This window comes from Pundamilia nyererei, unplaced genomic scaffold (assembly GCF_000239375.1).
Source record: "Pundamilia nyererei isolate P.nyererei 1_Seehausen unplaced genomic scaffold, PunNye1.0 scaffold00051, whole genome shotgun sequence".
Lineage (NCBI taxonomy): Eukaryota > Metazoa > Chordata > Actinopteri > Cichliformes > Cichlidae > Pundamilia > Pundamilia nyererei.
In genome coordinates this window covers 138,521-164,393 of record NW_005187452.1, presented here as the reverse complement: position 1 = coordinate 164,393, position 25,873 = coordinate 138,521, and the positions used below count along the sequence as shown (strand labels likewise).

The 25,873-nt window shown below is 39.0% G+C and overlaps 3 protein-coding genes across 4 annotated transcripts in view; all 3 read right to left on the bottom strand.

The window, feature by feature from the left end:
- Positions 1 to 1,306: 1,306 nt before the first annotated feature.
- On the bottom strand, positions 1,307 to 9,561 carry vps26a (VPS26, retromer complex component A). Its single transcript, XM_005733249.2, has 9 exons — positions 9,354 to 9,561; positions 8,169 to 8,318; positions 7,430 to 7,505; positions 6,988 to 7,144; positions 6,185 to 6,349; positions 5,964 to 6,070; positions 5,635 to 5,736; positions 5,339 to 5,448; positions 1,307 to 3,175 (listed from the first exon to the last, which is right to left on the bottom strand). Exons 1-9 carry the CDS (start codon positions 9,354 to 9,356, stop codon positions 3,059 to 3,061), a joined length of 987 nt encoding a protein of 328 aa, XP_005733306.1. The 5' UTR covers positions 9,357 to 9,561; the 3' UTR covers positions 1,307 to 3,058.
- Positions 9,562 to 11,647: 2,086 nt separating this feature from the next.
- On the bottom strand, positions 11,648 to 17,504 carry srgn (serglycin). 2 transcript variants are annotated; one of them, XM_013910908.1, is made up of 4 exons: positions 17,325 to 17,504; positions 15,627 to 15,768; positions 12,168 to 12,403; positions 11,648 to 12,056 (listed from the first exon to the last, which is right to left on the bottom strand). In XM_013910908.1, the coding sequence occupies exons 1-4, from the start codon at positions 17,377 to 17,379 to the stop codon at positions 11,956 to 11,958; spliced, it is 534 nt and encodes a 177-aa protein (XP_013766362.1). In that variant the 5' UTR covers positions 17,380 to 17,504; the 3' UTR covers positions 11,648 to 11,955. The 2 variants fall into 2 exon arrangements, with proteins under 2 accessions (XP_013766362.1, XP_005733305.1); XM_005733248.2 differs by having other exon boundaries at positions 12,207 to 12,403; positions 17,325 to 17,503.
- A 5,404-nt stretch (positions 17,505 to 22,908) lies between these two features.
- kifbp (kinesin family binding protein) overlaps positions 22,909 to 25,873 on the bottom strand; it is a 10,603-nt gene continuing 7,638 nt past the window's right edge. The window contains 4 exon segments of the mRNA XM_005733247.1: positions 22,909 to 24,305; positions 24,465 to 24,650; positions 24,728 to 24,902; positions 25,010 to 25,195. Coding sequence (XP_005733304.1) covers positions 24,167 to 24,305; positions 24,465 to 24,650; positions 24,728 to 24,902; positions 25,010 to 25,195 — 686 coding nt within the window. The 3' untranslated portion in view covers positions 22,909 to 24,166.

Genomic DNA, 25,873 nt, shown 5'->3' with positions numbered 1-25,873 from the left:
TAACATCTCTTCCTCTGGGTTCCTTCCATATCCATAGAGTTAAATTTATTAAGAAAAATGTTTTTCCAACAAGTTTTATGCATCAACTTAAAGCCTAAAATAATATTCATTTTGTTTTATGGGGAATCAAGTATACTTTTAGCCATTATCAACCTACCTGCAGATAGAATTAAAGAATTTATTATTACACTAAATTGATCACAAAGACAGCCCACAGCATGACTTTGATTTTTCGAAGCTTTATTTCCTTATGTTCTCAACCATCCTATCCTTTTTTTCAAACAGATGTGGCCCCACAGGCCTGTCAGATGAACTCAGGTACTCTCTCATCATCTCTCTGCAGAAATGCACTGGGTTAACGTAATTTAAAATTGAATCCATTACTTGTTTAATAGTATTTAACAGAATTACTTTTAGCGGTTTTAACTGTGCCGGGACTACTGCTGAGCAATTACACTGACAGTAACCTAGTATTCTGATCAGCGTAAAAGCTACTGATTGATCCTGTAAATTACCCCCTGGTATATTTGTACCCTTGGTTGGAATTCATTGGTCTAAATGCACTTTCTGTCATCCTAAAAAAAAAAAAAAGTTCAGTATAAATCAACTTTATTTATGATTCATTTTTAGCTAGATATCTGTGTTTAGTGTATATATTTATATATGTATATATATACACACATACACACATTATCATACACACGCACACGCGCGCGCGCACACACACACACACACACACAATGGCATGATCAGACATTGTGTAAAGATAAACATGCAGTAGATAAGACGGGGGCCGAGAGTTTTGGCTTTTAAGTGTTTCTCCTCGTGACCTTGGACAGTCTTTAAAGAAAACCATTGAAACCCTATTTATACAGTATTCAGAAAGACAAAATATTTCTGCCAAGCAAAAAGAAGTAAAGAGAGTGTTTTTTGCAAATAAATTACAGTTTTCAGACAAGAGAGAACCAGACTCCAAGGCTGGACAACGAAGAGCTGGAGTGCAGATCAGCATTCAGACTTTTCTGAGGTGAAAAGCAGCACAGCTTCATGATCCATATATGAAAAATGGGGAACTAAAGCTACAAGTATTTTACATATAAAGTCAAACAAAGCAAACAAACAAAAAAAATGTAGTGAAGTATAAATGTGTGTATAGTTTGTGTTACAGACTCAGGATATCTCTGAGGTGAAGTTGTCCTTGAGTGATGTTTGCTTTCAGCGTCCATGCCTCTTTAGTACAAAGGTAAGCATGAGAGGGGAAAAGTGCAAATGGATCAAAGCTGAAGGGCAAAAATCACCCAACACATGGGACTGAACAGTGTCTTTAAAGCAGGACCTAGACTACAGGTCTGAGCATCACAGTGGAACATTGTTGGATTTGACAGTATAACCATACTGCAACTCTTCCAGTGCTTACAACAGCTGACGCGAGCCATTCATCACATTAGTATTTCAAGCACACTAAACCAACAGGTTCAATAAAACATCATGAAAAAAAGAAGAACAGCGAGTCTACAGGCTGCTGATCATCGTTAACCACTTTGTTTCTAATGAATCAAGTTGTAAACACAAAAAGTGTCTTTTGATGTAACAGAACTGAGTTTTTTTTCAGTCATTTTTTTCAATCCTTGCTTAAAAGTTCAATTCACCCAAATTTCAAATAGACATCTTCTTTAAATTTAACAAGTCTGACTTTTGAGCTTTTTTCCTCTAATAAAGGAGGTCAGAAGAATTTCCTTATAGTGCTAAAGTACTAAAGAGAAAAGACAAAGCTTTTCTTATTTGGAACATGGGTGAAGCAAACTTTGAGTTATCTAAGATTACAGGTTAATGATAGAAAGTGCAGTAAAAATTCAAACTGAACGGGTGTCGTAGCAGCCAAAGACATGAACAGAGAAACTACACCTTCAGATATTTGTGGGGGAATTCCTGATGCAAGTTGTTGAAAACTAACATCTTCATTGATCTGCATATGTTACACCTGAAATGTGTGAAATGATGTATTGATGATGCTTGTGGCATTAGTTCATTAATCAATCAGAGAATCAAAAATCAAAGATAATCAACTCTCCTTCTCCAGTGTGAGGATTTGTTGCATTTTTCTCCATTGTATGATTGTATATTGACCATCTGGCACTTTGCAGTCTTAGAAATAAATAACTGCTAGCTGAGGTTCAAAATGATGATTTTATGAACCTGATGTCCACGGTGAATGACGTTTTCCTTAATGAAATGTGTTTTGGACTGGAGCTAGAAATGTGTAAAACATCAAACAAGGGGTAACCTTTCTGTTGGGCTGGAAGCAGTTACAGTAACGAAAATATTTAACTGAGAAGTTCCTTCTTTTCCCAGCTCCATGGATGAATAACACCTGATATGAATAAATACAGAACTTGGGTGCTGACTCACATTCTTTGTTCGGGCTGATCCCACCCCACATCATGAATACCTTCACTTACTGGGTCCATCGAGACTCTAGAAAGTGACACTTTGTAGAGTATCTGGGCGAGATGCAAGAGGAAGTCCAAGAGCAGTGCTGTTCAGAAAGCAAACAAAAAGAAGCTCCTGCTGCAGAATAACAAGATAAAATGGTGCGTTGGTCTGTAGCGCTCTCTTCTTTTCCGTCTTTGCTCCTGTTTTATTCCGCATGAAACCCGACTGTATGGCTTCAGTTGTGTGTGCTTGAGTGTGTTTGCAGTCCGAGACGTCAGGATGATAAAAAGGCTGTCTCACTGTTCGTTACTTGGGTTGGTTTGTTTTGCGCGCTTGCCTTGACATGTAGCATTCAGCAGACTCTGACTGTGTGCATCTGTATGCGAGTGTGTCTACGTCCTGGGGCGGGGCGCGAAAGAGAGTGATGATGGGCAGCTCACACCTGAAGCTGTGAAGTGGTGCGGGGGGCGGGGAAGGGGGATGCCTGAAGGTGTGTTACGTGTATTTATGAATACAGACATTTCTCAGTCCAGGAAGAGAGTGGGGGCAGGCCTCGCATCTCTGGCTGTTCAGCAGTGACGAGCTGTGGTGCGTCTGCATGTATTATCAGTTCTTAGCCCGGCCCTCACATCTCTGGCTGCTCTGCAGTTACCGGCTGGGTTCGGGGCTCGGGAGACTCGTAGCGCTGGTGGAAGTTTCTTTTCCTCAGCTTCTCTGGAGCTTTTCTCCACAAAACAATCTCCTAAACACAGACACAGAGCAGCAAAAATAAAAATACGGTAATGCATGTTTTTAATGTAGAACTATTCATGTACTTATCATATGGAAAAGTTAAGCAAGCTGGAGGTCGGGGTGGGGCTGCATATTGCACATCGGCACAGAGCCACACACCACAATTAAATTACATTAAACTAAAAACAGCAGTTGCTGAGATTATAACGGCTGCAGCCAGTTCAACTTAATGTCATTTTAATTATGTCAAAATGATCCATCAAAGAGATAATTAATAAATGTGCCCAAGACACTATACGTCCTTTATCCCTTGCCCCCCCCCCAATATTAATTTGTGGAGGAATCATATTTTGCCTTGTCTGATAAACCTGCTTCCACTTGCGTGAGTAATGCTGCTGGAAGTCATTACATCAGTTCATGCCAAGTTCAGAGCGTCGTCAGTGTGGCCTTTTGTTTTTTTTTTTAAGGAATTTTTTGTTATTTTCTTCTGCTAACACACACACACACACACACACACACACACACACACACACACACACACACACACACTATTGCTTTTAGAAATGAAATCTAGATGTAATCAAGCACAATTATTAAATTAAATTATGGATGTGTACGTGAATGAAATCAACTGTGATTCAGTGCTGGTATATGTTGTATCCACTGGCCAATTCATTGGATATGCCTATTAAACTGTATAGTGCAAGTATCTATTCAGCCAATCACATGGAAGCATGTAAACATGGTTAAGATGTCCAGCTGAAGTTCAAACTGAGCATCAGAATGGGGAAATAGGTCGAATTAAAAAGACTTTGAACGTGTTATGGCTGTTGGTGCCAGAGTGTCTGAGCATTTCAAAAACTGCTGATCTACTGTGATTCTCCCACATATGGAACGAAATCAGGGTCAAAAAGTTATTTGAAACTAAAATTCTAAGTTTTGATATTTAAAAACATAAAAAATGTGTTAAAAAAAAAAACACAACAAAAACAGAAATGTTGCAAAAATGTGTTGTGAGCGTGTATCAAAGGGGAAGGGCGGGGCATAGACTAATGAGTGATACCTACTGTGTCACGTTTGTTACAAATTAAAAAGCGGTATTTTGATTGAACATGGCCACTGCTCGTTCACAGGATGCCGCCGGTACCACCCAACAGGTAAGAAACACGGTCTTTGATCATCTTGTGATGGACAGAAATAAATAATATACAGAAATGAACAGGCGAGTCTTAGATTTCTTTACAGCATTCATAGCTCTTTTAGCTCAGCGACCTACCAGCCAATCAGATAACAGTATTCCCGTAACAAAACGGTTTGAAACAAAAAAAATAAAAAATTACTTTGAAGCTGCATGAAAACAAATAATTAATAAAAAATAAAGTAATTTAGGTTTTGCAAACACATTTTGTTTTTGTTTCAAATATGAAAATAATTTCAGTTTCTAATCACTTTTTCAAATGAATGAAACCTTTGACCCTGATTTAGCTCCACAGTCATCTCTACGGCTGGCCCCCAAAAAAGAGAAAATATCCAGCGAGCAACAGCTGGTCTGGAAATGGCTCGTTGAAGTCAGAGGTCAGAGGAGAACAGACTGACTGCTTTGAAAGGATCAAAAGGCAGCAGTAACTTAAATAACCACTTGTCACAATCAATGTATGCAGAGGGACATCCGTGAACACACAACACATCGGATCTTGAAGCAGATGGGTTACAGCAGAAAGATCGCATTGGATGCCACTCCTGTCAGCTAAGAATAGGAAACTGCAGCTACAATTCAGAGAAGCTCACCAAAAATAGTACTAGCAAGATGCACCTAATAAAGTGGCCAGTGGCTGTAAATACATTAATCACTTTTTGTGATCAAAGCAGGATTTAAAAGTTCCTGGTGTTGTTCTCTGGCCCACTTCTGTTTTCCTTTGTGCACTGCACATCCATAGCCCTGCTGTTCTGTCTAAGGTTGCCACTCATTTAGCAATTAGCGTTACAGCATTAGGAATCAAGTGCATCATTATTTTGGTACCGGATCCCCTCAGTTTCCTGATGGAACTACAGATTCTAATAACAAAAATCAAAAACCCTACCCTTTCTCCAGAAATAAATAAATATACGAAATATAATTTCACAATCACACATATATAACAGAGCCCGTTTATTTGGAGTGGTGGTGACTTACCTGTTGTTTAAAGTATCTCCTGTCCTCTTCGTCCACCAGCACCAGATTAAGGAAGTAGCGTACAGAGAACTTCTTGTTGACATCCCTCATGGTGGGTGTCAAGTCATATCCTGTAAGGAAACATGAGACGATTAGATGTCACTAACAAAAAACAAAACAAAATAAAAAGCAAACAAAAACTGGCCTGTTTGACTGTTTCATGACGAGGGAAGTTAACAGGAAAAGCGATATCCTGATGATAGGAGTCTGGATCAGCACTCAACATAATAGCTGCCAAAGAGGAGATGAGCTCTTACCAGCCAAGAACAGTCTGATGGGAATTGATTCTCCTTTAACTGGGGCTCCATCCATGATCTCGTACTTAGCAACCGTCTCTGTCTCTGTGGTAGTACTGGGACCTGAAAAGGAGGACAAGGACTTTACTACCGGAGACAAAATATTAAAGTGGAGCAAAGTTTCCAGTACTCTTAGTGGGACACAGTTGGTTTACAGAGAAGAAAAGAAACCAGGTTTAAAAGCTGAGAGGAGATGAACTACAGAGTTAATCCAAGTCCACAATGACTTGTCATTTATGTGCTCTATCTAGGTTACTTTATTTTTATATGTGGCTGCCCTGGATTCTCACCTATGCCTGTTATCTCCTTCTTAATGAGCTGCAGCTCCATGTGTTGGATCTTGATTCTGACCAGCAGGAAATAAATCTTCCCAACAATCACATCCTTGAGGTGGTACCTATAAGAAAGGCATAAATGCAAGTAAAGACAGCTCTTATTTAGATTTGGGATTTTCTGCAGTGACAGAGCATTAACTTGTTCATTTGATAAGTTAAAGTCACATTGCTCTTACTTGGATTTATTGTATTCAAACTCGATGTGAAGACAGTCTTCTATGCCGACCTCCATTTTGATCGAATTGTTGACGTCAGGGTAGGTGGCTAACTGATGGACAATTAACTCGTATTCCTTCACCAAGTCAGACAGGCGCCGAACTATTGTCACCCTGAGGAAGTATCTGCAAGTCGAACACGACAACACACCAAGCTATAAAAGTCAGACTGAAATCATACAGATTTTTTTTTCCTCTATTAGAAATAAAATGCATAAATTAAAAAAAAGAAGTAGCTGAACAAAAAAAAGCTTGATGGATACCATTGGTGCACAAGAGTGATGGCCAGCTGAGGCATCACTTAGTATGTTTTATATCCTGTTAACAATTGTCCATGAAAGTTTCACCTCAAACAAATTTGGCCTGAACATTTTAACATAAGTGTTCATGAACACTTATGTGTGTCATGTTCATACTCTCAAAGGTTGTTTCTGTCTGCTTAATTTTTAATTAAATCTTATACAGGGTCATTAGTTTCTCTCTCCTGCACGATGTGTGTGTGTGTGTCTTTTAATTAAATAGTATCTGAGTCACACTTGCATGTGGAGAGTACAGTGTGGAGTGGAGGAGAGACAGGCAAACTGAAAATAAAACAATTTGAATTGATGACCTTTGATGACTTAACTGTAAATGAAGAAAAAACTAAAACATCCAAAAAGCGGTAATCTGTGTCACAGCGAGCTCACGAGCCCTGCACCTACTCAGTAGTAAAGACTATTGAGAAATCTGACAGAAAATAAACATTACATAATAGGTTGTGTCACCTTAGCCTAACGTTGGCTCCAGTATAGGACTCATAGGGCTTCTCCACCTGCATGAACTCAAAGTCGTAGCTTCTGTTCTGGGTGAGCTCTCCCGGTAAAGCCAACTCTTTGACCAGGTCCACAAACTCGTGGGTGTTGCTCTTATCAGAGAAAAGCTCTGAAATATAGCAGAGAGGATTCAGACTGGCTGAAGGTCTGATTGCTTTGAATTCACTTAAAAAACAAACAAAACAAAAAAACCCAAATCTGTATTTATTAGTTTTATTTGAGCATTTCATTCTCTTTCAACACACTGCACTCATTATCTTTGTCCCAAAGCAAATACAGTTGGAGGCGGGGGTTAGCGGCACTACGGCAGACCTGCACATGATAACCACATGCCCTGTTAAACCTTTCAGCCATGTGATAAAGCCACATTAACATTAGCATCAACCATGCTCACCTATCTGTCCAACAAACTCGATGCGGATCCCCTGGTGCTCCAGCCGCTTTCCTCCCTGCTTCACATTTAGATTCACCTGAAGAGGAAACATTTGTTGAGAACAAGTTTCTTCTTGCTTGCGTGAACTGGTGCTATATGAATAAAAGTGGACCGAACAGAAAGATAATATTCTGACATGCTACCAGCATAATGTTCCTTTAAAGGGCTTTTCTTTTATGATTATTGTGCATATTTCTTTATAATTAACATATATTCCTATTTGCTTGCCGACTTTCAACAAACCTGTAATAATTTCTTCTCCAAAAATAAATCTCCTCACATTTCTCTGCTTGACAGCTGTTAGGTAATCATGGTGAAAACTGTTTATTACAATCAACATCAATGGTGAATATCTTTCTGCTGTTACCACACTAACTGACCTTTTACTTGATTTTGAGTTGTGCTGGATAACAGAAGAAGTCAACAGTGAACAAGGCACATATCAGACTGCTCAATAGAGCTCATGCACAGCAACAGCAGACGCAAAGCCGAAGCCAAAGCAAGTCTTGCACGCTCATCAAAAAAATCGTAATTTCCCACTGGACTTAAAGCAATGAACCCAAAATAGACTGAGAAGTCCATTATACACTGACTGACTGAAACTATCTGCTGCACAGAAAATGAGAACAAACTTAAGCTATGCTTCACATGTGCAGGACCCACATTGTGACATGTGATAAATGACGCAAACACAGTTTACCTTTCCAGAAACCGACTCTCCATCGTAGAACAGGTAGTGTTTCTCCACTTTCCCATCTTCTGTTTTCAGCTCGGCCGTCTTTCTGTTCTCTGCATCATTCAGCAGTACATCTATCTCACAAACCGGCCCGAACAATCCTCCCAGGAAACTCTAGAAACACAAAAACATTCAGAGGATGAAATTCAGAGCAATCAACATGCTATGTAATCAAACATATGCTGCTTTTAAAACAACTAAAGAGAAATTGCAGCTAGCTGTAATAAGAAGCCCTGAGCTGTGCTGTAGCTTCCATCAACATGAATCTGCCCTAAAGACAAATGACTTTGTTTACACACAACCCCAACAACATGTTGCAGTGATAACAATGACAGTTATAGAGAGAGATGCCAGGTTAGTGTCCTCATCTGTGATGGAAGCTCTGACATGAATATCACATGTTAAAACCCACTATCTCACCTCCTACTTATTTACGGCATCTGTTATTGCCATAACAACCCATTCACCAGTCACTATCTGCACAGTCGCATTATTTTCCTCTGAGCTGGCACAAAGTCACAAACAAATGCTTCAACATTCAGAAGCAGCAAATCACCAAGAATGAGCTCAGTCATCAAGTATTTATATAAGATGAGAATCAACACTGAAGTAAACTCTTCATAGAACCCCCCTACCCCCAAATAAAACAAATTATCAGCTACCCAATCACTATTGAAAGCCGACCCTCGAATCAATAAGCGAACAACCCTTTGCCCTTAATCAGAAAACGAATTGGCTTAATTTCTACGGTTATTGCAGTAATTCAACATGCATGTGACGGCACAACTTCACTGAGCTAACGATCAGCAACGTCTGCTAACAGTGACATTTGTTTGAACCACTCATCTACCCGACTTTTTGACCGAACTCAAATACTTGCCTTAGCAATCAACACGTTTAACTGCTGGCATCATGCTGCTGGGCCATTAGCTAACCAAAACATCACGATCATTGAGAAAGACGGCCTCCTAGCGATGCTAATTCGACCAGCCCAGCTAGCTTTCTTTACAGGGTTGAGTATTAAAATTAATTGCTTCCTCAGAAAAACGGAAACTCGTGTTAATGTTATATTTTCATGAACAAGAAACACCAAACACCGCCTCCAATTTTACTGTAGCCTGACCAGCCAATGTTTGTTTTTACACTTACCATCTCGGCCGTCTAGACAGTTTTGCTAACAGCTAGCCTCGCTTCGTGTAGCCAGTCTGTCACTGAACTAGGGCTAACCGTCATGTGACCCGAATCATGTGTATGTGGGCGGCCACGGATATAGAGGATTGGAGGTTGAAGGCACTCACGAATACCGGTACCACCTAACAATTAGAAAGGAAAAAAAAGCCATAACCTGTATAGGTAAGGCTGCTGGTTGAGTTCATGTATTTGCTGTTGGTGCAGACTTTAAAGGTAGTTTTTGTAGTTACTTTCTGCACGTTTTAACTAAAACATTCACCACCAGGGGGCAGCATAATTCTAGTTTTTGTTTGTTTTTGTTACCTCAATTTCCTCTATAGATTTAGCTTTATTGCCCAACCCCCATTGTAAAAAACTATTCTTAAAGGTTTGCCTGATTAATTAAAGATTATCCTGACTTACTATAGCTCCTTGTCGTTCCAGGTGTTTGCAAAACGTCTAGTTCAGCTATACTTAATTGGAAAAAACCCTGACGTGTGTAAGTCAGTATCAGTGGTGTAAAGCGAGGTGTGGATTCGCTGGCAAATATGAGGCATGTTTTGTAAGGGTAAAACCAAACCAAAAGATAATGCAACCTTAGAAACCAAGCGGGCTACACGGCGTGGACATGGCAGAAGCACTGACACAGCCAGTAGCATGTCTACAGGAAGGCAACATTTAAATGCGCTACATCAGGGGCAATTCCAGGCCCCAAGGGCCAGTGTCCTGCAGGTTTTAGATCTCACCTTGGGTCAATACACCTGAATCACATGATTAGTTCGTTACCAGGCCTCTGGAGAACTTCCGGACATGTTGAGGAGTTAATTTAGCCATTTAAATCAGCTGTGTTGGATCAAGGACACATCTAAAACGTGCAGGGACACCGGCCCTCGAGGCCTGGAGTTGCCCACCCCTGCGCTACATGGACAAAAGCGTTGGCTTGTTAGCTCTGTTGTGGACACTGACACAGCGAACTGGAGACTGGATGACCAACTCATTCGCGTTATACTCATCATGTTTAGATGGAATGCAATTTCTTGTCGGACAACTCCATGACATCTCAAAAAAAACAGAGATGTCGTGGTACCCACCTGTCCACACGGATCTTTGTCTGATGATGAAATCTATGTCTCGATCCCAATACGAGCTGCTAAGCCATGGAAACCCACAGTGTGAAGCTCTTGGTGCATGGTTTTTATGCTGATTTTAACGCCAGAGGAGGTTTGGAGCGTTGCAGTAATGAAGTCAGCAAAGTGTTGGTGACTTTTATCCACTATAAGCTTCAGCATTCATAACTTGGCATGGTCTGCCACTTCATGGCTGAGGAAATGCTTGTACTTTCCAATAATACCACTTAGAATTTATCGTGGCATATCCAGAAGGGAAGAAATAAACAGCTTAGTGCAAAGGTGGCATTTTAGTACAGTACAAAGCTAGCATAGCATGGAAGGAAATTGATTTCCCCATTGAGACTAAAAACATATGAATTCATATGAAACATATGAAAATATGAGGAAGCCGTTTTACAGCTGTAAATTAAGTTCAGTGCCACTTGGTGGGCGAATAAATAATTTCAACAGTGTTCTAATATTGGCCACAAATTTAACAGTGGAAAATCTGAAGACAACCTACAACAGAAGCTTGTTTCTGCCACTGAAAAAAAGAATAGAAGTGAATAGAAATTTCAGGCCATTTTCTCAAAAGGAATAAAGTTAGAGTTTCAAGATATTTCTCCATTTTGATTATTTTCTCACAAGTCTGAAATTTTGAGATAGTAAACTTACTTTTTAATTATAGATGGCAAATATGTACTTTTTTCTAGTGAAAATAGCTCCTGATGTTGCTTGCAAGTACCGTATAAAAAAATCAAATGCTTGAATAATAGAAGGTACCTCAGTTTAAATTACTGAGGAACTTGACATATATGAAAGCAGTTATGAGAACAGATAACACAGTAGTAGGGATAAAATAAACACTTTATTGGTAGAAGTTTTTTTCAAATTGAAATTACAGAGTTTGTAAAAATGCATGTGTGTTTATAGTACATATTTCGAATATGTTCTAACTCTGGTTAGGACTTTCTGAACCCATTTCTGAGGGGTTTGCGTCTTGAAGATGATCTCGTTTAAATCTTGAGCCGGAATATTTTTCAATATTCTCAGGTTAGGCATAAAATGTTGCAGGATTTGTGAATAAAGGGATCAAATAATTTAAATAAGTGTTTCTAAGGAACACGTTCCTTAAAACTAAAAAAAATGGCTGGAGTAATGCAATGCATGGACAAAGGCATGCTTTTATTGCACTGGTATTACAATGATTTAAAAGAATATTTTTTATTTATATTTAAAAAAGCATTTGAAAGCTTTTTTCCATAGGAAAGCACAATACTGGCACAATTATTTTCACATTGTTTACAGTCGTTGTTTTGGCCTTTCTGAAAATAATTAATAACAATAACACAGAGAGTACAAAAAATGGCATTTGTTTTTTCCCAGCAGGTGGAGTTTACTATAAGCCCAGACAGGGAATCAAATTAGATGCCAGCCTTGTTTATGTGCTTCGGAGTGGTTGGCAGTCCAGTCTACAGCTGCAGAAGGTGGTCTTCTTTGTAATCACGCTCATCGGGTTTTACCTCATCGCTGGTACGCCTGCTGGCGAACAGCCTCCTCAGGTCACTCATATCTTCAGAGGAGAAAGATAAACAAGGAGAAAGATCAAATTACATGGAGCAAACAAAAGAGAAAACACATGGATTCTACTGAATCCATGCGAATCCTGTCCTACAAAAAATACCTTCACTTTCTTTCCAGAGCATGCCAGAACCAGTCTCACCGAGGTTGCTCTTGTCCGCCATGTATGGACCTTCAGCTGCAGAGCCTTCGTAACCACCAGAACCTTCCTCGCCCAGGAATATTCCAGGTGACTCGCTCAGTTTCGATTCCTCCTCCTCTGCCTCCTCCTCGTATTCCTGCTCTTCCTCATCGTCCTCCTCCATTGGTGAATTCTCATCCTCCACAGGCTCTGCCTCCCTGAAAACACATAAGACGTGAGATAGAGAGATTAGCTGATAAATGTCTCTTCTTTCTCTTTCTCCTGCTCCTTTTACGGGTCGCCACAACAGATCATCTGCCTCCACACATCTAAACCATCTCAGCCTTCCTGCATTTACTTTGCAGGAAGGCTGGATTTTGTGAAGCACTTTGACCACCTCTGGTTCTAAATGTGCTATACAAATAAAGTTGTACTTTGTCTCCCAGCTCCTCTCCCTGAGCTGTCCCTCTGATGTACTCCTTTCTAATCCTGCCCAATGGAAACCTTCACCTCTTCAGCTGTGCCTCCTGTTTTGTGTTAGTGCCAGCATCTCTAAAACATATATAATAGTAGGTCTCTCTACTTTTTGGTAAGCCTTCTCTTTTGCTCTTGCGGCTGTCTTTGCATCTCCAAACTTTGCTCTGATTTGAGACTTTAATATTTGTGTGCATGATAACAACTCCATGAACAGGGATTGAACTGTACTAAAACATCCACATTTTTTTTCCTGGCTGAAAGTTTGGGATTTTACTCTAGTCTTTTTTTTTTTTTTCTTACAACCAGCACAGAACGAGGGAAGCTGTTTGGCAGCAGAGAGCGTGAAAAGCATTTGAGATCTCTAAGACAGCAAAGTGTCTGATAACAAAACTATCGACTTTACAACTTTGAGCTGCTGTTGTTAACTTGCCATCTATGTCTCCACCACTTCAATCGCATTATTTCCTGTCCTCTTCTGCTTTTACACACCTACCAACAACTTGAATTTCATTCTGACTCCATCATTAAGAACATTTCTACAGTCTTGTAGAGCTTGAGCTTGCTTGCGTATTTGCTTTGCATATGTCTTTATCAAATGAAATTTAGTTTGAGAATCTGACTTGAACTGCTTCGTCAGTGGGCTTTCTTTTCCAGGTTGTTGAAATAAATAACTTCATATTAACTAATGATACAAGTAATACATATATAATCCTGTGCTTCTCAGATAGGATTATCCAAAGAGCTTGACACATACAAAACACAAAACAATAGACCAGAAGCAACAGCCCACTTCCTCTGTACACTTCCTTGTGACTTCCCGTTCAAGGCGTGTTGTAAAAAGGACGGCTGCTGCGGAAGCTCCGGTGATTATAAGCAAGCTTCAGCGAAAAGACTCAAACAAGCCAGACGCTGTTCATATTTAGAGGTTTTTTACATTTCATCACAATGTTAACAGCTGAACCTTTTTACCTGCTACCCTCTAACTCTTGTCTTTGTGTCTGTAATGAGTTTATGGCATGTTTTCTATACACACCTTTGAAAACGCAGAACATGTGAAATTCATCCAAGTTTTTATTAAGTTATCTGAAGGTTTGTGTTGTCACAGACGTTTCAGTAACACGATAGAAGGACTCTTACTGAGAAAAATGTAATCTGGCATGTTCACTTTTGAAAGATTTCCTTTATTTTTGAATATAATTTTGTTAACTGAAAGGATTGACATTAAGAGGAACTTTAAAGGAGGAAACTGAGGGCGAAGACCAAGATTGTGATACTCTTACTTTTTTTTTTAGAGGTCACACATATTAAAATATCAGTTTTTTCACAGACACATTTTATGCTAAACAGAAATTCAAATACATGCTGCTTTTTTACCAGCTCATTAATTAATTTCTAAGTTTAGTAAAATTTCATTAAGTAGGTTTTTAATGTATGTTTTAGAATCTTTATACATAAGCATATGTCCTCCTAGGATACACAGTATACACACATATTACACAGTAAAAATGAATAGTTTTAACAAAGCAGCAGCAAAGATTATAGTACCTGCCGGATGATTTATACAGAAAGAGCAACAATGTAGCAACTGAACTGTTAAAATGTTTAAAAATTAATTTGATACTAAATTATTTAGCTCAATATAAAATTGTGACGATCGTGAAACAAAATCTTCGTGTGTTAACGTAACAATCCATTGTGGACCTTGTGAGAGGAGCACAGCTGAGACTTTTTATGTTTGTATTTTTTTAAAAGCATAACAAATAATATTTGATATGATTATATCTGAAACTGTAAATATGGAAACTTATTTATTTACTTTTTAAAGTTACAAAAGTAGCAAACCTATCCTATCACACACCAAGTGAACGGGAAGCTAATCCACACAGAAGTAAATCACAGACAACCTTAAATTTCAATTTTTGATGCTTTTCTTCCATTTTACATTTTTAAGTTTATCATCATACAACACATTTAAAACCATTGATGCCACCACTCAGAGGAAGAAGTCACTGAGGACATTAGCGATTTTCATTTTTAATAAAAGAGACTTTATAAAGTGTGGGCTAAAATCCTGCTGAAATATGAAATTCATCACAAAAATGATGAAATGAGCCATTTTTCCTCCGAAACCTACGCACAGTGTCTCTGCATCTGTCTTAATAGCCTGTTGCAACAAGCGATTAGTTCACTTCCTCTGTGCTGAAGTCTGCAGTAAGCAGAGCTCAAGTCTACCTCATGTTTGGAGTCTCTTTTATGATCCAATATATGTGAGTTACTATGTTGATATAATGCAGAATGCATTTTTATTCAAATGTATCTCTTTATACCATAAAATACAATTTATTTGGAAGTGTCTTAATGTTTTGTGCTCTTGGCAACTCTGACCTCCAGGGTATGCACATTTTCAAGATATGTATACTTTGGGTAAAGTTAAAATCATCTAAATTATTTCCTGCGCAGAGAAAGAACCAACATTCCTTGCATTCATTTCAGACTATCAGACATCAGCTCATTTAAGTTCTAAATATTTCTGTGTCTTGTGAAGAAAAAGATCATCAACTATTGTGTTTTTCTTTCTTTCTTTAGTCCAGCTGTAACCTCCCTGTCCTTTCTCTGGTTGCTCTCTTTCTTTATCCCTCCACGTTGTCTTCTATTTTGGCTTTTCTTGGCCACCTACCTCACACTTATATACTCTCAAACGCACAAGATAAGAAAACACACAGGCAAGCATGCAGAGACAGCCTGCACTGCTCACCAAGGTGACAAAGCCAGTGCAGCATCAGCATTTTTCATATTTAAAGTCAGCTTTTGTCTGAAAACAGCACTCTCTTGTTTTTTTCAGACCCAACTGAACATTGACGTGAACTCGCCGCCACCTCTGTCCTCTGAGCAGCTCACAAATCAAAAAAAAAAACAAAACTTCACATACCAGATGTGAACAGATTACGACACACGAGCACTTACAGATACTCTGCAGCAGAAGCAGGCAGTTTTGATGGCAGATCTGGACTCCACTCCATCTCTGGGCTTTGTTGAGTCACACAGTTGGCCTGGTCACCATCAGGGTTACATCTCATAAACTTATACACAGCAGTCCTTGGTGCTCCTGGAGACAGACAAGTGTAGATAACATTTTATTATTTTGCCCCGTTAATAGTACATTTTACCTTTATTCACACACTCGGGGAACATTTCTGGATATATTTAGTGTTCGTGATCTCCACGTTTGGACGTTTTTAAGATTACAACATTAGTCTGTGATGGAATAAAGTAACGGTTTTCTCAAAGGCATTCAGAGCTGTTTATTTTCTTAAGAAATTAGTTAAAATAGGAAGTAGGAGTATTGCAACTTTTTCTCCACGCATTGCAGCACGTTGATCGTGGAGGTTGTGTGATGCTAAAACCATTAAGAGTTGAGTCATTCCAACAAATATTAAATATTTGAGAAATTGTAACAAGTATTTGGTTGGTCTGACGATTTGTTTGCCCTCTCTAACTCTTTGTAAATTTTTATTAGAAAAGCGCCTGTGCTGCTGAAGCTGTACTGATAATTATTTATTATATCTATACTACTGGCAAAGATAATCGATCACTATCTGTTATTCAGGCAATTAACATGTGGAAGTTAGACAGCTGGGTTCTTTGCACCACAGGCTTCCTGTCATAAGGCTGTCACAGTAAATATACATGTGAACACTCAGTAGCCACTGATGATAAAATGATGAGTATAAGTGATGGTGTCATGTGCCCATAGTGCTTTTGGGTGTGTTACTATTGAACACCCACAATAAAATAAAGTCTAGTATTTTTTTTTTTTATATAATCATGCAGCCAAAAGAAAGAAAGAAAGAAAATTCTTAGACGATCAACACGTGAAAATCTGCTATGACTGTAAAATTACTTACAAACTTTTTAAGTATTTAACTCAGTGGATAAAAACATAAAAGTCTTATTGCTATCATAAATACAATACAATCACGTGTACACGGGAAAATATCTAATAGTGTCTGATTAATTGGGGCCTCAGGGGGGTTAAAATGTGGCTGTTTAGTATCGGATATATTTTACGCAAAATGGTTTGTCCATTCCGTTTCACTACTCTCTCTCTCCGTCTCTACATTTATATTTAAAAAGTGTTCAAGAAGTATCGTCGAAACTTAACTCGGAAAATGAAACGCCTTTGTTTTTTTTCCGATACCTGGAGTCCTACCATTACATCATGGTATGTTACTGTAAAGCACGCAGCATCTATGTTATGTACATGTATTTTATTTTATATATATATATTCGATTTTATAGGGGTTTTGAAGTCTAATGCTCAACTTGAGGGGATGTTGATCGACTCTGAGAACCCTGGATTGATTAAATGAGTCATAGAGACTTACGGTAATCACAGTATGCTGACGCAGAGTTGTATACCAGTGAAGTGGAACAGTTCCTATTTTTTTGCTTGTCAATCAGAAACCCCCGAGGGCCCTGGGATTCCCAGTGACTTTCTATGTGAGGATGTTCCCGGAAAGCAGCTGTCAGGATGGTAAACATGTCCACTTGTTGTTTCCTCAACAACCTGACCCGATAAAGTATACTGCGACATCAATCCCGGTAAAAAAAAAAGAAAAAGAAAAAGAAAGAGGCACAAAGTAGATTTAATTGTCGACTTACCCTTTGTGCTATGTAAGGCGAGGCAGGAGATGAGGAGGAGAAGAATCAGTTTCATCTTGCTCAATTTGTCTCTCTTTAGTAAAACAGGAAAATGTCCTCCTGAAGGCAGTCCCTTTCTGAGCTCAAGCTTCTTTGCGTTGTGAAGTATAACTGTAAACTGCCTCAGACAGCCAAACTCCCCCTGAAGAGGCTCAGCCCTCCGTGTGCGTCATGGTTTCCTGAGTCTTCTTGTGTAGAAAATAAGTGGCTGAAACATCTTCCTGAGTGGAAACTTTTGCATTAGCATCAGATATGAGGTCTGAGTTTGCGCAACTGCAAACTTGGACGAAGGAAATGCCGAATGATAGCAGCAAACATTCAGATCCGTGCGATTTTTTATAATGTGAAAGGAAGCGATAATTTACCCTAATTGACTGCCGAGCCACTTCATGTAGAGATAAGGACACGATAGCATCAAAGGGATCTTCTTCTTTCAGATCAACTCCCTTCACTTCAGTTGACTCTGTTCTTTTTACTTCTCTCAGTTCAGTTCACCTCCAAAAAAGTAATTTTACGCTACCTTGGCGCCCCTATGTGCGCGCGTGTGTTTGTGTAAGTGTGTGAGAGATTTCTTTCTCACTTTTTATTTCACCCACCTTACTTAGCTTCACCTAATTTCGCAGAAGCGGAGAAATGGAAAGGGGGACAGAGGTATCATTCAGAAGCTTTAAACCATTAACAGAACCTTTGCTGTGTTAAATTATTTACACTCCAAATGCCACAGCAACAGCCTCATCTCCCGAGATACCAACAGTACTCCCATTATCACTGACCTGTCTGCTCTTCATATGTTTAGCTTGGCTCCTTCAGTGTGAGTTAATGTGGCCTGCCATTCTTTTGATTCAGTGCCTTTTATGTGCCTCACATGTCCGGCAGATGCTTATGTTGGTCAGTAATGCAATTAAATGCATTCACTGTTTTGTTTTCTACAATTTGATGCACTATTTTTCAGGAGGAGGAGAATTGGCTCCATTGTATGTCAGAGGATACATGTTTCATTCAAATAAAATATATATTTTTAAATGATGTAGTCCCGATAACATGTGGATGAACATTATAACACTGAATTGAGCTACTTTTTGAACTTTAAGGATGAACTCTGTCTTTCTCTTTACTACGGAAGACTGTACAGGTTGAGACAGTTTTGGTTGCTGACATCTGGTGCGTTTCTTAGCCTCAAGCATATAAGGGGATGACTCAGAAGCTAATCAGAGCTGCAGGTAAGACATATATAAAAAGTTTGTGTCACAAGCTTGTGAGGAGAACACATGTGATTTTCTTTTGAACAAGCTGACATCATTGAACAAATCTTGGATCAGGACGTCATGTCATATTTCAGGACTGATGAACAGCTAAGATAAGTTAAGATAAGATAAATCTTTATTGTCACTGTTACCAGAACAATGAAACACAGATTAGTAAACACAAGATTAGTAAAAAATGCTAGAACATTAGTAGGAAATGTGCAAGTCCGGTAGCTCAAATGCAGGTATTTTGGGGGAAATCCAGGTATTAAAATCATGAATAGTAATTATGCTCTCAGACCATACACGTTTGTTGGATGAGCTTTACCTTTGTCAGAAAATAAAAGAAGTGAGAGTTGAGAAGAGTTTAGTTGTGGCTACTCTAAATGTGAATCCAGGGATTGTTAACATTTAAAGTTATTTAATCATTTAAAACTGGAAACAAATCATTAAATATCAGTTTTAGTTAAAAGGCAATATTCAAACACCGTAACACGAAGAAGAAATGTAAGCTTTATTTAAGTCATACTATACTCTACATGTACTGCACGTTTTGAGTACTTAACCTAAATGTAAAAGCAAATTCTGTGTTTTTTTCATGCTTTGCTTGAATTCTGGGGAAATTATTGATGGTTTCGTGGAAGTTTATTGTAGCTTCAAATTATTCCTGATGAAACAAACTGATAACATGATTGTGGTATCATTAGTGTCACAACATCAGAATGTTACCCCGCCTTACTGCATCAGATGGTGTTCTAATCCCATACACGTTTTCTTGTAAAGTACAAACCGTCCTCAGTTGTATCTGAGAAAAGAAAATAATGAAGAGACTGGATTTCCGCCATTAACAAAAAAAAAGGGGGTTATTTCTTCATCTTCCTTGACTATGCTGACTTAAAGATTTGATTTCCTCATGTGGGTTATATGGAACATCACACCGGGTTGAATTTGTGACGTCTGGATGGACGTTTTGTGGAACAGCCTAACCCAGTGACCCAATGAGCATCTGTGTGGGTGCTTCCGTTCCTGTTACTGTCAGCAGTCTTACTCAGATATTTGTTAAGTTCTTAGACAAAGGCAGAAGTGGCACAGTGGCACAAAGACTGCATTCCTTTCTTTGGCTTTGTTGTGTCAAAAAACAAGGGATCAATCATTTTAATTCAGTTCAGTTTAGTGTATACAGTCGCCAGCTTTACAGCAGTTTACTCTTTCCTTCTTCTCTCTCTTCTTTTTCTGCCTGTTTCAGCTGACACATCAGTAGGAAGTGGTAACATCAGTTGCTATCATTTTCTTCAGGAAATGACACACTAGCCTGCCCAGCCTTGCCTCAAACACACACATACGCACAGGCATACATGAACTTATTTATGAGGCTCATATAGCCGCTTACACAATCCTGCTCTTCTTTGCAATACTAAATGTTCGAGTTATTTGAAACAAAGCACTGTCTATACATTCACTAACATTTGTTGCAGTGCATGTGTTCCCCTGCACTAGCCAGTATGAACTATATCTATAAACAGTCATATTTTACAGTCAGCTTGGTTTCTATCCCCACCACTATTGCACTGTGTGGGATTCGAGTCTATTGTCTGGGTGACAAGAGTTTATGGCAACACAGACTGTCTTATTTTTACACTCTCAAACACAGACAGACAGCAAATGCAAACACAGCCATTAACATATGCGCAAATCGACCAGGATCATTTTACCAGTCCAAGTCGGGGTTTGCGTAGTCACTGATAACCATAAGAACCAATTAACCCATTTTCTTTATAGAAATGCTTCTGCTTCTGGATTCGTGAACCATCTCTGTGTCGTAGACAGTCAAAGACAAGAATCTGCAGCGCCATATTGCCTTCCCCTCCTCCTGCTTTGTCTGATCCTAGGAGCGTGCGTCAGGTCTGTGAATGCAAACTGAAACTTAACAGTTTAAAAGAAAGAAAACAAAAAAGGTCCTCGTCAATTTTGCAAGGTCACACACATATCAAAACACACTCATTGGCTTTTGTTTGCTTTCTTTTTGCAGTGTCGCCAGTCTTAAGCTCAATCGCACTAATAGAACCAGAGAAAAACATCAGAATGAATCAAATGTTAAAAAAAATAGAGGTTTAAGGCACTCACTGGGATGATACATTTGAATTATAAATACATTAAACTTACTTAATTTTTGTGCATCACATTTGTTTTGATTGTATAAATGTTTAACCATTAACTACAATTATTTCCACAGAAATTCTTTCCACTTCATAAAAAGTGAAAAATCTTTCAGACCTCTTTAGGTGTCTTAAGTTATATTCGAATGCTTGGCAATCCTACAAATATATAGTCATGTGAAAAAAATGTTTCCACAGCACTCTTTGCAGTCCTGTGGAAACTAAATACACCCCGTGATTCAGTAGCTTGTAAAACCACCTGCAGCAACAATAATTTCAAGTAACTATTTTCTATCTGACTTAATCAGCCTCTCACATTGCTGTGGAGAAGTTTTAGCCTGCATTGTTGCTTCAGATCATTGAGGTTTGTGGCCATTTGTTTATGTACAGCACTCTTAAGGTCCTGCCACAGGATTTCAGTCAGTCTGAGGTCTGGACTTTGCAACATTTTGATTCTTTTCTTTTTCAGCTACTCTGCTTCACATTTGCTGCTGTGATCTTCGCGCTGTTGCAGTTTCAGCCAGGCTTTAACTGAATACTTTGGTACACAGAGGAGTGCAGAATCGACGGGGTCCCGTGGCTGCAATACAAGCTCAAATCATCTGCCCTGCATCGTGTTTGACCTTTGCTATGTGTGCCGTTTGGTTCTCACCAAATTTTGCATTAACTGTGTATTATAGCCAAACAAACATCTGCACTATGGTCTCACCTGTCTACAGGACAATTTTCCACAAGTCCTTAGCTTTGTTTAGAGTCAACATTGCACACCAAAGTCATATTCTGCTTAGAGAGAAGAGGCTTCCAAACAAGTAATACGTGCTCCCAAAAGGTTGATTCTGTTCATCTGGACGTAGCGTTTTCAGTGGGGAAAATGTTTCGTCACTCATCCAAGTGACTTCTTCAGTCTCAGCTGACTGCAGGTTTCCCCAACCTTATAAACAGTACCTCACAGTCCATTGTTCATTCAGTGGGCTAGTTTCAGTTATTTGTATATGTACTGTTTATAAGGTTGGGGAAACCTGCAGTCAGCTGAGACTGAAGAAGTCACTTGGATGAGTGGATGACTTGGATTATTTACTTACCTGGATGACTGAGCATGCATCAAGACGAAGTCATACCTGCTCCGTGTTTTTTGTCATTTTAATGTCTAGAATTATAAAATGTCTGCTTTTTAGAGTTGGTCACTCTTGTCTACATTTGATTAGCAGCACCTGGCTACTCCTGACCCTCTTGATTCCTCTGAAAACAATCTTGTAAAAACTTTCTTCTCACATGAATGTAAACAAGAACCTGGAATTTCTATGAGCCTGAATATTTCTCCGTAAGTGTGCAGCATTTTCCGCTAAGCGCTCTTGAACAGGTTCTTGCTCACAGTCTATTAGTGGTAATTGTGTGATGCCGAGCAGGTTTGCCAGTGCATGTTTTGACAAGTATTAAATGGAGAGCAAGAAAGCAGAAATTGGGCCGTGGTATGCTTTTACCTAATGTGATAAAAACACAAATACTCTCTTATAGCAAAGTATTTTTTATTTGCATGCTTGTGGAAGTGGGTTTGCAGGTATGTGGAGCTGACGCGGAGGTTAAAGGATGTAACGATGTTTGTTATTTCCCAAAATAAATGTGGTAAATAGATGTTGGTTCTTTGGAAACATTACATGGATTTGTGATACATCACTCTGTGAGGGAACCTATTCGTTGTGTTTCTTTCCATTTGTCTGAAACTATGTCGAGTAAGGACAAGATATTTGATGACTTAGTTAAACTCAGATTAACGGTTTAAACAAAAAAGTTAGTCCTCAGTTCTGTGACTGCCATGTTGCTTCACTGCTAGGGAAGATACATAACTGCATATCTGGTTGGCAATCAGTGGTTTGACGGCCCAAACATCTGACCTCTGTTGCAACACATTCTAAGGATTCAGCTAACTTCAGTTAACCCCAAATCCATCATGTTTACTGTAAATAGCTTCTAGGAATGAAGCTGTGTCGCCTAACACACTTTAGTTTAGCTGCACATAGTGGTAAATATGTAGCCCTGTAACATGTATAGAATGTAAAACCTCTTGAGGTAAATTAGTAACACTGAGGTATAAATTGACCGGAGTGCAAATGACAGGCGGAAGAACAAAGAAGAAGAAATATGAACTCGACAAAAAGAAGCACACATGCACTTTTTTATAGGCGATCACATAGTCACAGTGAAGTCAAGACATTTTAACAGACACAGCTTTAGACATTTCTCTGCATTAAGCAATCGAATAATCTGGCTTAATAGTATAGTCGGCACCCAAAATTGAGATAATTTTAGTTTGTTACTCAGAGCCACACCTTGTGTTAAAGCAGCCTTGTGTTATATGAAGGCATACCAGAAAAAAGTCGGTTTAACACTTAGGTTGTCACTGCAAGTAAAAAAAGAAAAGAAAAAAGAAAGCAAACCAAAACTCCCCCAAAAACTCAAAAAAACAAAAACATGTTGCTAATGTGGTACAAGTGTGAATTAGCTCATTAGTTTTATATCGCTAATCGCTATATGTTGTGCATAAAAACTGGATGATAAGGTTCCTCAGACAGGAAGAAAAAACGGTCTGAAAAAAATGAACCTCACGTTATACAAATTATAATGTCTACTAAGCTAACACCAGTGTGATCAGGTCCACTCATTAATGGTCGTCTTGTCAGTCAGTAGCACAAAATAGATGAACTCTCTTAACGTTACCTCAGGCTGGTCGCAGTACACCATCACACTTATTTCACCATCAGACACTTGTAGTGCACCGAGTGCTTTATAGAAAATAAAGCCACAATAAATTAAAACCAATATGATTAACATTAGAAAGCGTGTATTAATCAGACTAGGGTCAGAGGCCAGAGGGTGCTGGGATAGTAAGAATTTTAAACAAATTACAATTTAACAAAATAAAAAAACAAAACGCTGTTTTTGCAATAGCAGCATCTGATATTTTAGTTTTAAACCTACAAAGGCTGTGGCTGTTTGGTTTGTTGTACTCTCTTCCACAGCTAGAGTGAAAAATGAGATCAGATTGTCGCCCATTTGATCCAAAGATGTTGTTTTTTTCATAACATACCCAACCAGTTTTGACTTCTTAGCAATACAAAAGAGACACTTGTGTTTTCTTATGAATGTTTAACAGGATGCATTTTCTTTGTAATGAGACTTAAAGGTAAATTAACCACAAAGGCTACTTCACATTGGCGAGCAGGTATTTACAGCCGGGTATGTATTCAACAGTGAAAGCAGCATGCCCACTGCACAAAAAGAAGCTAATATAAACACAGAAGTCAGTCAGTTTCCATTCAGTTTTTAGATGGGAGTGTCCGATGAGCGCCTAAAAATGATGACTTTAACCGGATTAGTAAGCAAGTGACGTAAAGAGTGTATTCTTTCAGTTGTTTGAGGCCATCCTTGCTTTGAGACGGTTGATTTTGAGAGGAAGGAGGCCGGCCATCTCCTTACTCAGCTCCAGCTCTGTCTCCACAGTGGCTCCTGCCTCAGGGTTGGCCTCACAATACTGCACCACATACCTGCACAACAGGTGGAAGATGGAAAATCAAACATCATGGCAACTAGCAGGATGCAGTTGATCTAAATAAGTCTTTTTCTATTCTATGTTTTGTGCAATCTTAAAGTCCTGCCAACTATTTTTATATCTAACTGCCAAAGTGCTGGGTGAATATTCGTACTTGTAGTTTTCCAGAGATTTGTTTAGGTTGTCCAGTTGAACAGTAGGTGAGGTGCTGATGAGTCGGCTGTGTAGTCGAGCCACTCTGAAGCGTGCGACCAGAGCTGGTCTGAGAACTTCCTCCTCCAGGCGCTCTGGAAATTTTCCTTCTGGAGAACACAGAGAGTCTAAGAACATCTGGAAGTACCTGAAGAGAAGAAGATACAGAAATTACTCAGACATGAGTAAAACAGACCCACAGAGAACAAATAAAAAAGTACTTACTTGGCAGAGGCAGAGCAGAGATGGTTAAATTTCTTAATGGTGTGGTTATCTAGAGACTGTGTGTCTGCTTGTCGGTTGGCCAATGCAAGTTTTAGGTCCATCATTTCATTGTAGGTCTCAGCCAATTCGAACATCAACTGTCTGCGGATCATTAGGTAGTACTGTGCGTTCAAGTCTACAGAGAAGGAAAGACAAGTTAAGTCAGCTAACTGGTCATTTGCCTCTGTTCTTCCTCAACTAAACTTCATTAGAAAAGACATGACAGTGTCTTTAAAGAAGTACCGTTGCAGATCGGCTCCAGCATGTCCACCCTTCGTTTGTGCATCTTGCAGCGCCGCTCCAGATCCTCTTCAAAGAAGGCCAGGGATCGGAACAGAGCACTGTGATCCTGCAAAATCTCTATGTGGTCTGTCACATAGCCATCCATCTGAAAGTAGTCCTTGGCCTTTCAGAGTGAAACAATAGAGATACAGTCAAAAAAAGAAAAGAAAAAATTCCCTTCCTCACGCTTCTCTTTATGAGTGAGTTTGGGTGGGGAACTATTGCTTTTTCTATAATATAAAAGCAACCTTAAAGCCAACCTCACACATTAACTACTGGGTCACAACACCCACGTACACATTTCAGGACCACCAAAAAGTACGGCTTTAAATACACGTTGTGGGTTCAGTGGTTGGTGTTTCTTTCTCACACATGAACAGCAGAAAATATTTGAGCGAGGGTAAACACGAAACTGGGATCAAATCTAACTCAGGATTTTTAGTCTTTAAGATGTGCACTTAATTTTTACGTCAGCAAGAAATAAAATGACAGATCAACTGTAACGTGAAATAAAGTCTCATTGGATACAGTAAGGGTGTCAAACTCATCTTAGACAGTGGGCCACATCCAGCCTACTTTGGTTTTAAGTGAAACAAGTGAAACTCCCCTTTCTGTCAGTGTACAGCCCCATTGAATCCAAGAGTTTCAACAGAAAGTTTCAGGTTTTCTACATGATGAAGAAAGATCGCTGCAGCAAATCCAAGAAATCTGTCAACATGACTCTTTATGACTAAACTGTAAGTGATAGGCATGTAAAATGACAGAAAAATGTGTGTGTTCGTCTGCCTGTGATGAGTGAATGGTTTGTGTTTGTTATATATATAT

Coding starts and splice junctions, on each gene's coding strand:
- srgn (XM_013910908.1), bottom strand. CDS start 17,379: ATGAAACTGATTCTTCTCCTCCTCATCTCCTGCCTCGCCTTACATAGC. Junction 12,404..15,626: donor GCTTCTGCTGCAGAGTATCT/GTAAGTGCTCGT, acceptor ATGTGTTTTCAG/GGAGGCAGAGCCTGTGGAGG. Junction 12,057..12,167: donor GCTCTGGAAAGAAAGTGAAG/GTATTTTTTGTA, acceptor TCTCCTCTGAAG/ATATGAGTGACCTGAGGAGG.
- vps26a (XM_005733249.2), bottom strand. Junction 6,350..6,987: donor GGAGCCAACGTTAGGCTAAG/GTGACACAACCT, acceptor TTCGACTTGCAG/ATACTTCCTCAGGGTGACAA. Junction 5,737..5,963: donor GAAGGAGATAACAGGCATAG/GTGAGAATCCAG, acceptor CCTCCTTTTCAG/GTCCCAGTACTACCACAGAG.